Source organism: Eurosta solidaginis, chromosome 2, assembly GCF_040869045.1.
Source record: "Eurosta solidaginis isolate ZX-2024a chromosome 2, ASM4086904v1, whole genome shotgun sequence".
Classification (NCBI taxonomy): domain Eukaryota; kingdom Metazoa; phylum Arthropoda; class Insecta; order Diptera; family Tephritidae; genus Eurosta; species Eurosta solidaginis.
In genome coordinates, this window is record NC_090320.1 from 232,679,373 (window position 1) to 232,690,031 (window position 10,659).

The following is a 10,659-nucleotide window of genomic DNA, read 5'->3' on the forward strand; positions in this document are numbered from 1 at the left end:
TAGTCTTAGTCTGATTGTTATCTCCCTTTAGCTTATTAACACTTGTGTCTTTGCTTCTCAAGCCATTATTTCCTTCTTCCTCCTGTATTACAGCTTTTGAGGTACATCGCTTTAAAGTACTTATATTTCCCTCTTTGATCCCCTTTGCAGATTTTGAGGGTTGGTTCCTGGCGTTCCGGCTAATTCGCCTCCTGGCTCTTGGACTGGGGCGTTTACCCTCCCCCTTCTGCCTCTTAAAAGCTCGTCAGGTTCAGCCGATCGCTGCCTCTTGCCTCCAGGGGCTTTTTCCTCTTCGATGCGGTTGCAAAATTGAGGGTTGTTCGCAGCAAAGCTTTCGTCTGTGAATTGTCTTCGACATTCTTCCACCGACTCACGGGCCTATGCCAAGCGATTGCTCTCTTCGTTGGATGGGTGATCCACTGGGCCCTAGCGCTGCATAATTCTTAATGCAGCCCAATATTTTGAGAGGGTTCTCTTAAGCTCCCTATCTCTTTGTTTCCGTTCTAACATTAATTCTTTGTCCGGGCTAGTATGCCGCTCCTTTACCGCGCGCACTGACGAGTCATCGCTGATAGCGATTTCCTCTTCCCCGGCTTGCGACCCCGTCGCCTTTTATTTCGCATCCTTACATTCTCTTAAAGTTTTTGAGTTCATCTTGGTCGTACGACCACCTGCCCACCAGCGCCCCTTGCTGTGGCAAGGCCATGTTTTTGTTGTTGTTGTAGCGATAAAGTTGCCCCCCCCCCCCCCCCCCCCCCCCAAGGCTTTGAGGAGTGTTATCGATGTGATGGTCTTTTGCCGGATACAGATCCGGTACGCTCCGGTAACACAGCACCATTAAGGTGCTAGCCCGACCATCTCGGGAAAGATTTATGTGGCCACATTAAACCTTCAGGTCATCCCTCCCTCCCCATCCCCAAGTTCATGAGGAGCTCGGGGTCGCCAGAGCCTCGTCTGTTAGTGAAACTGGGTTCGCCGCGAATAGGTGAGGTTGACAATTGGGTTTGGAGAAGCTATATATTGCGCTGGCAGCCTGAAGGGTTGCGCTACACAGCCCCTTGAATCTGGTTCTTTAGTCGTCTCTTACGACAGGCATACCTGCCAGGGGTATATTCTGACCCCCTAACCCGCTGGGGGAGTGGTAAGGCCATCATTATTTCCCGTGGCGGCACGGTAATGGGAAGGCTCCGTTCAAATACAGCCGAGTATATTCCCTGGCTACAAATCGTCCAATAGGCACGGTCCGCATAACACCGTGGATTAGAGGGTTGGCAGTTCTTGGTCACCGACATCCCGCCGCCCTCCTATGAAGCGAAACGGCGTAGATGCGTGCCCCAAACCGCTCAGCCCTATAGCCGGGCGCTATGGAGTTCGGCTAAGCCCTCACACCAACGCCAAGGTGCCTACTATAGTTTGAGAAGCTGATAGATGTGTACATAAAGTGCAAGGTGGATGAAAATCTGCTCTCCACAACACAACATGCGGACGCCAAATGCAAATCGGTAGACACCGCATTGCATAGGGTGGTAATAAGTATAGAGAAAGCCCTGGAATATAAGGAATATACTCTATGAGTCTTCTTAGACATTGCCGGGGATTTCAACAATGTTTCTAAATGGGAGATCATGGATTGTCTTAATTAGTTCGGCTGCATGTTAAATTGCGGGAAGGTTACCTCACAATGAGGATTGTATGAGGCCACGAACAGGGGCACGCCGCAGGTAGGGGTGCTATCACCCCTGCTGTGGACGCTGGTCATTAACCAACTGCTCAGGCGATTCAATGAGGGACCCGTAAAGCTTACGGCTTGCGCAGATAACGTCGCAATTTTCAAAATTGGAAAGTGCCCTCCAACGATTAGCTCTTTGATGGATCGGGCGCTTCGGGATATGTTCATACCTGGGCATCTAATGTCGGATTGACAGCCAATGCGGAGAAGACGGATATGATCTTGTTTACAAAGAGGTACATGGTCCCAAATTGGACCAGGCTTAAGTTAGGAGGGGTGACACCACAGGAGAAACCTTGCACAAAATATCTAGGAATCATCCTAGACAGTAAGATGTCGTGGAAGCTCAACGTGGACGAGAGGGTGAAGAAGACCTCGACAGCACTTTATGCATGTGAAATAATACTGGGGTGTATGTGGAGTTTATAGCCCTGTCTTTCCCTTTGGGTATTTACAGCGCTTGTAAACCCTATTCTACACTATGGAGCTCTTGTTTGGTGAAAAGCCACACAAAAACAACCTACCTCATACCGCTCACGCCGCCGTCGCCGATAAAGTGATCGGCGTAAACCTCTAGTGTGTACACAGATGGTTCCAAAATAGTGGAAGGAGTAGGGTCTGTGGTATGACGTGCTGATGCGGAAATAAACGGATTCCACAAGCTGCCAGATCTCTTTTGAGTTTGCCAAGCGAAAGTATTAGCCGTAACTAAAGCAGTACAAAGACTGGAGGAGAATAGCTTAAACTGCAGCCGTGTTAACTTTTATATTGACAGCCAAGCAGCAATTAAGGCAATAATCTCGTAAAGCACAGCATCTAAAAGTGTGCTAGAGTGTAGGCAGTCTCTGGAAAGAATCGGGACAGGGAGAAGCATACATCTATATTCGGTCCCAGGGCATATGGGAATAGATGGGAATGAAAAAGCGGATGAACTAGCTAAAAGGGGCGCATCCCTTTAAGATTGTTCCGTAGACGTCCCAATTAGACTGGGCCAGATTAAGCGAAGGCGAGAGGTGCACATGATCGACCAAGAAGGAAAGGCGCGGGGCTGTAAAGTGCCGAAGATTATGTGTAGGTCTTACAACCTTAGACTAACAAAAAGAGAGGACTGTAAACTCATGACGTGTATTCTGACTGCACACTGCCTTCTGGCGTCACATGCCTTTAAATTAGGCTTGGTCAGTGATAGCAGATGTAGGAAGTGCGGGCTGGAGGAGTAAACGATCGAGCACGTTCTGTGCTCGTGCCCTGCGCTTGCCAGGCTAATACTCCAGCTATTAGGAGTGATACAGCTGTCAGATCTAGAAGCAGCAAGTGGCTTAAGTCCTAGGAAGCTTCTAGTATTTGCCAAGAGGACGGAGTTATTTTATAACATAGGTCCTGGTTTTCGATAGGGTTTTTCAGTTTGGTCGTTAAAATATACTTCTGGTAACACTACGGACTTGGCCATATGAATTTGAATACAAAGTGACAACAAGGTCTGGTTTTCCAGTGCGAGTTTAAACTCGCAATAAAGCTAATTAGGTTTTATCCTAGGCACTTTACAGAAAATTCGGCTGCTGATCTCAGTTTAAGCGACCGAAGTGGCATGGTTAAGCTGTAGTCAACCTTAACTGGAATTTAAATTCCCACTGAAAAATTGGTCTTAAATGGACCAATAAGTGAAAACGGCAATAGCCCAACAGTATGGCAAATTTACCATTAACTGTCCTATTCTACAGTGGTAACAAGTTCATTGTTACCGGTTACGAAATCTTCTCACAACTTTTACACCTTTTTGGTATTCTGAAGGCAAAAGTTGCCGGATAACAACGTAACCACTAAAACAGGTGGTAACATCGACGTAACCACATAAAACAGCTGATGTTTACTCTGTAAAATAAATAAAGCGAAAGGGAAAATTAAATCGAGCATTTTAAAAACAAATAAACAAAGACAACGAAAAGTAAAAATTACCCAAAACGTTTCAAACGCCAATAATTAGTTTAATATAATAAAAATATCCAATTTACTATTATTGCTGCTTGCTGAAGATGAAGAATATGATGAAATTTTGGAACAGAGACATAACTTAAAGAGTCTTCGAGACAGTAGTGATCCATTGAACCTTCCTTGTAGTACCTTCAAAGAGCATCTCCGTTTACCGAAAGAAGCCTGTAAAATACTTATAGAAGAGTTGTGGCCAAAGGATGACCAACCTACTTCTCTGCCCTTTGGAGTACGATTTTTTTGTTGTCTCACATTTTTAGCACATGGATCGTATCAAAAATGTGTTGCTAATAATATATGTATATGCTGCGCTCAGCCAATCTTCTGCATCACGATACATCACAATGCATCAAATACATTACATACATTTCTACGCAAAGTTTGGTTTGAAAGGTGTTATCGGTGCAATCGATTGCACACATGTGGCGCTCATTTGTCCACCAAGAACTTTTCCGGCCAGACCGTGTAGCCTCTACATAAATCGCAAGGGATACTACAGCGTCAATGTTGAAGCTGTTTGCGACGACAACTTAAAATTTCTGGCAATTGATGCAACTTTCCTGGGTCATGTCACGACTCAGGTATATGGACAACATCAAACGTGCGTGCGTTTATAAGCGGGCAGAGAGGAAGCTTACTACTAGGTGATCAGGGTTACCCCCTAGAGCCTTGACTTATCACACCCTTAGCTCAGCCCGCAAATCCTCGGGAACAAAAATTCAATAAAGTGCATTGTAAGGCAAGAAATGTTATTGAAAGAGGATTTGGAGTGGTTAAGTCACGTTTTCGATGCTTGGCACAACATCGCACTTTAAATTATAGTCCCGAAAGAGTAACTATAATTGTAAACGCCTGCTTTGTTCTTCACAATGTTGTAAGAAAACATTTTCCGAGTGACGAAGTGGAAATTGAAGAAGTGGAGCCAGACGAGGAAACGACTGCACCAGAAAATGCCACCAACACCTATCTTCACCACCAAGGCGAAAGGATTCGACAGCAGTTAATCAACCATATAGCCTGACTGTGCCTCGAATAGGATAATATATTTAAACACAACACAAACAAATACTGAAGAATGAATAAAAATGTAGACAAAATTTAAAATTTTCAAAAGTCTTTATTAATTATATGATTGACTTGCAGGTTTCTTATTTGTGGGTTTATATTTCTAAATAAGTCAATAACAAAAAAATAGCACTGAGTATCTTCTCTGATAATTTGGTTTCATAGTAATGAGTTTTATCACATTCCATATTGCTTGCTTAAAAACTAATATACATTTGTTTATAAAGTAAATAAAACAGCAAAAAGTACAGAATAGTTTGTTTTTAAGTTTCTCAATAATTTTATCACATTTCATATTGGTTCTTTAAAAAGCAAAAATTACTGCACTATATTGATATATTTAAAATTAAAAGAAATTCGTGTAAATTAAATAAAAATTCAATAATATAAAACAAATTAAAATTATTTCAGTCTTTTTTTAATTTCTTAAATTAGTTAATACTTAAAAAAAGGAATTCAATGTTCTTAAGCTAAACTTAAAGCATACTGGTTGACATCATACGTACGTAGTCCCGGTGTTGTCTTTGCAATGCCACCATCTCCTGAATTGCCGCAGCCAACGACATCGACCCATTTACCAAATTGCCTAGGGATTCAGCCAGTCTTGACTGTTCATGACGTCTGTTCCTCATGTCCTGTTGCACCAATTCTAAAATTTCATCCCTAGCGCCCCTTCTTTTGTTGCGTGACGTTGGCAACAAAACTTGTCTGGCCGTATCAGCACACGGCGCCGCAGAATTGCTCGCAGCAGGATTGCGTGGCACGGTATTGGGAGTAACAGGACGTGAGGAAGTTCGAATGGGCGATTCACTTACCACTAAGCAAAACGAGGCAAACCCGTTCGGATCTTCCGGAAAAGCAGGTAGTGGAATTTCCACTGGTAATTCTTCTGGCATTGGAGGAACATTTTCGGCATTGTTGGCGTTCTATTAATAAATAAAAGTATTATCGTCAACCATTTTTTTATAATATAAAAATGTAATACTACAATATCGGTAGTATATTTTAAGTATATGTAAACATATTTCCATTCTTACATAAAAATGCAAGAAATGCATGTACATGGGCATAACAATTTCACACATACACTACCAGCGGTTATTATTGTATTACACAAGTTTATTACAAATATATTTACCTGGAAGCCGAGCCGTGAGGTTGAGTGGCCCTCCACAGCAGCAATCCCAAACACCTCTAACGCTTTCTGCTCGAAGTCAGTTAGCTCTGCCCCAGGATTTTGTCCACCACCTGCCTTTCTCCTCGGCAGAAAAGTTTCGGGCCCGGGAACGCAACTGTTTTCGCCAGTTTCGCAAACTCTGAAATTATAAATAAAGATAAACAATCAGTTCTTAACCTCTTTCCAATAATAATATAGTAATATGTAGTTATGTATGGTATTATTCTGTTGTTTGTGGCGCTCATGCATGCTTTCAACAACTAATAACTTATAAATAAGAATTTTAGTATTTAATTACACAGGTGCGCTCTTCTATGTTATTGGACATTAAAATGTGTACTTGACACAGAAATCCTGCAGATTGCATTACTCCGGCTACGTGTTTGAATGCACAATCACGCTGTAGCCGGAGTAAAGGGCGAATTAATGGTGACTTATAACCATAAAGCCATAACCAGATAAAACAGCTGATCGAACCTACCTTATGGAAATCAATGTAATCGATTAATGGTGCCATACCATAACGCTAACTCGCATACATTGATTTCCTCAAGGTAGGTTCGATCAGCTGTTTTACCTGGTTATGGCTTTATGGTTATGTCACCATTAATTCGCCCTTAAATTTTTGGCACACAAAACTCTTATTTATATAAAAATCAATTTGCTTACCTCTCTCCAAGTATCACATGTTCTTGATGGCCCCACCATCGCATTCAATTTACATGTGAGCTCCTCCCACATCCTTTGAATATGATTTGGCGATGTGGGACAGTTTTTAACCTGCAGGAGCTCGGGATGATCCCTACAATACGCCACATATAATCGCAACTGGGACGGGGTGGTGCGTGCATATTTTCTATAATTAAAATAAACAACTAGTGATGAATTTAACAAAATATTTACCAAAATTTACTTACTTGTTGATTTCCATTTTCCTTTTTTCTTCTTTTGATTGCAAAAACATATGTTTTTTAATTCGACCATGCACACTAGTGAGTTTCTTCGTCATGACAGCGTTACCATCTGCTCAGAGTCGCGGTTACATTTGGGGGTTACGACTTTTGGTAATTTTGTTTGCCGATAACAATTTTACCGGTTACGCGCAGCATAGGGCCGTAAAACTTCATTTGCAAACTTGTTGGCAATTTTTTTTCATTTGAAAACTGGCGTCTTAGCAATTTATACTACCACAGCATGTGAAACAATGGGACTTAGTGAAAAGGGTTGTAAAATAAATTGGTTTGCTGCATCGACTTCGAGTCAGTTATGTGACTTAATGGAAACGCTCTTGACCCCAACTGACAAGCGGGTCAGGTTGAAGCAGTTTTTGATGTCAGTAATTTTAACCTAATTAAAACCAAGCATACGGCTTTGGCCAATTCTTCAAGTTTATCATATTAAATTTATATGTGTAATAATTGTCCCGATACTGTAGAAAGAAATTTTATCCGGACGCTACTGTAAGCAAATAGTGAAGACATTCACCTTGCATGAAATTTAGTACAAAACAATGAGCGGAAAGTGCTGCCTGAATAATGGAAGCGAGCGATCCGATTTAGGTGAAACTGAAAAGTGTACTTTGATCAAAGAGGATGAATTATAATAAGAGACGTCACTCGTTAATGGCCAATTAATGGTGACTTATAACCATAAAACCATAACCAGGTAAAACAACTGATCGAACCTACCTTGGGGAAATCAATGTAATTGATTAATGGTGCCATACTATAACGCTAACGCCCCTACAAGAAACGCTGATAGTTTTACTAATACACTCACACTTGTAATTCACAATGTTGATCCTGCGATGACGTAAACATTGATACTCAAATTTAAGTATGTTCCTTTGTTCGCTCACGCATGTTCCCAACGACAGCCTATAATCATGAAAAAGGACTCAAACTGGGAAAGCTTCGGACACCTGGTACAGAACAAAAGAACATACAGCATATACCATTACGCATGTGAGACAGATACATAATTCTTAACGGAATTTTATGTATGCGAGAACAGTTTATCCGATTTAATCATGTTGTCACTACTGACTGTCATATGACAATCAAATGATTATCACGGTTGTTTTGCTATTTTTTAAATTCCGCCAGTTTCAACCGACGAAAACCATATAAAAAATAAGTTTAAAAAATGAAAAAGAGACCATTTCAAAGCTCCATGCTAAAAGAAAAAAAATCGAAAATAATATTAAAAAATACCAAAAGCTGTCGGAATGTATGGGCGCACTCAAAAAATTTATACGCCAAAAATAATAGTGGTTAGTGGTGATTCATTTTTAAATGTGTTTCCGCATGAGGAAAGCGCTCTTCTGTTTTGTTATTTTCTGAATTTAAATTGAACATTCTGAACTCGAATTCTTATAAAACTATTTATTTTAAACAAATAAGAAACACGTATGCTTTTATCACGTACAAAATTAAAAACGTAAGGAAATAAAGTAAATAAAAAGCAAAAAGCATTGTTTAATTTTTGGCGGAATATAACAATGGTCATTTATGATAGTATAACAGTCAAACCTGATATCTACAGTAAACTATCATTTATGACACTTTTGATAGTTAGAGTCTCAGCACTGATCCAGGAAAAGGAATGAGAGTGAGCAGTACGGCCATATACTTAATCAGTAGGCCATGTTGGTGTATAAGAATGAGACAAAAACTCACATTGTTTACATCACATTTTCGCAAGTCCCCTTAAGTTTGTAATAGAAAGTTTGTATGAGGCGCTGATAGTTAGGTTGACATTGCTAACAATCAGATGATTCAGTATTCTTGTAGGGGCCATAACCATACCATAGCCAACAAATTGGTTTTTGGTTTCTCGCCATATCCATAACCTAAAAATATTTGAGTTGGTGAATTTAATAACTTTTTGTAGATTTTATTCATTGTTTTGGATACGTTATGACTAAGAGACTTATTTTATGTGGAATATGTTTGTAATTTTTTGCGTTTTCTTCATTTTTATGAACATTTTTAGGTTAAGGCACCATTGGAGATGATTATGGATATGTGCATGGTTACGACTATGGGGTTAGGGTTAAGGAAGTTTAATTGGCCCTTTACTCGTAGCCATTTGCTCGCTGTTTTCTATGGGGTAGTCACTAGTTTTTTTTTTTTTTTTTTGTTTTTGGGCGAGATGTGCATGATATGCCTTCTATACATTTTCGTGGGGTATTTATGTTTATTTTTCCGACTGTATTTAATTAACTAATTAATTCTCTTACCAAAAATCACAGTTGCATAAGGTGTCTGCACCGCATGGATAAATGCGAGACAATTAAAAAATGCCCCTCATAGAAAACATAGAAAACAACGGAATAAATTAGTTGATTCCCAGCGGGTTACTGGCCGCTCGTAGCAAACTGCTGGTTCTTATTATAATTCTTCTCTATCCTCTTTGCTTTGATTGAAAACCCATTTGCACACAAATTTTACACTTAAAACTAAACCGATTATGTAAGGTATTGTGCATACTGTTTTTCTGAATGAGCGCTGATTTCAAAGTGTATTGTTTACTATATAGTTTGGCAGCTTAAATTGATGTTATGTTGCGGATAGAGTAGAAGACGGTAAAAGAAGGCAGTTGAATGGAGTGGAATGAAAAACAGTAGGAAGATAAGAGTTGCATCTAATTAAAGATAAATGTAAAAAGAAATAATTAAATACTTGAATATAAACTTAATTACTTAAAATAATGGGTCCTTAATGCTATATATTCCAAAATTATCACAGTTTATTTGTGTTTAAAAATTTAACTTGGATTTTCAAAAAGATTTTCGTACTATGCTGAGGTTTGTGTGTGTGCTAATTTTGAGCGATCAGCTTTTATAGCGCTACTTTTTAAGGTTTACAATGGCACAGTGGCTGATTAGAAAATGCCAGGTCAATGAGAAAATATTTTCTACAAATGCCATTAAAACAAAACGTCATTCTGCAACAGTGGCTGTGAATTTTGAATGTCACAATAGTGTACACTAGCTGTCAAGACAAATCACGAAGTTTCTATCAATAAGTTTTCTTGTTCACGGTTTTGTTTTACAGAATCAAAATTTTAAAGTGTACTCAATTTTCAGTGTTCACTTTAAAACTCACAGTTAGTGAATCCAGTTCCAGGGCCCGTATTACACTTAACGATCCTTGACCGAAGCTAATTTTTTAAATACCAATAGCTATTAAAAGGTGAATCGAAATAATTACATAGTTGAACTAGCGATAATAGTTTGACAGTTGCATAGTTAAGGTTTGAGCGAAAATAGTTTTCAGTGCTTACAGAAATAATGGACAAATTGAACCAGCCCTTTTCATCAAAGAAGTAGCCTTCTGGATTTGTTTTTTGATAAAATGTCTATGACATGGTCAGGATCAACAGCAATATCCCAGTGAATGGAGATCATAGCGAGTGAACTCAATCTTTCAGGACCCATTACACTCCGAGGTAAAGTTTTGATTCTTTTGATGGTAGAAAATGGTCTTTCCACGCTCGCCGTTGTCACGGGCAAAGTTTCCAAGGCAGTGAGAAGAATTTTTATAACACGGAAATAGTTTCCATCATAGTACTCCAGTAGTTTTAAAACCTCGGGTGTTTTTCCAATCGACGATATTTTCGCACACCACAACCTATATTCTGCCTTTAGTGCTGTTGATGATATTTGTTCTTAGAAGAATGGCGCCAAGTTGTCAAG

The 10,659-nt window shown here is 39.7% G+C and overlaps 2 protein-coding genes across 6 annotated transcripts in view; both read right to left on the bottom strand.

Annotated features, from left to right (window-relative positions):
* jhamt (juvenile hormone acid methyltransferase) overlaps positions 1-9,538 on the bottom strand; it is a 144,347-nt gene extending 134,809 nt beyond the window's left edge. For 4 of the 5 annotated variants that reach the window (XM_067767244.1, XM_067767245.1, XM_067767251.1 and 1 more), the window contains exon 1: positions 9,202-9,538. The gene's annotated coding sequence lies outside the window, so the exon portion shown is untranslated. The remainder of the gene's footprint in view (positions 1-9,201) is intronic. The other variant, XM_067767252.1, reaches the window with a different exon arrangement.
* LOC137240675 (uncharacterized) lies at positions 4,828-9,192 on the bottom strand. The gene is made up of 4 exons (XM_067767253.1): positions 6,878-9,192; positions 6,630-6,816; positions 5,922-6,099; positions 4,828-5,709 (listed from the first exon to the last, which is right to left on the bottom strand). The coding sequence occupies exons 2-4, from the start codon at positions 6,671-6,673 to the stop codon at positions 5,260-5,262; spliced, it is 672 nt and encodes a 223-aa protein (XP_067623354.1). The 5' UTR covers positions 6,674-6,816; positions 6,878-9,192; the 3' UTR covers positions 4,828-5,259.
* Positions 9,539-10,659: the final 1,121 nt, after the last annotated feature.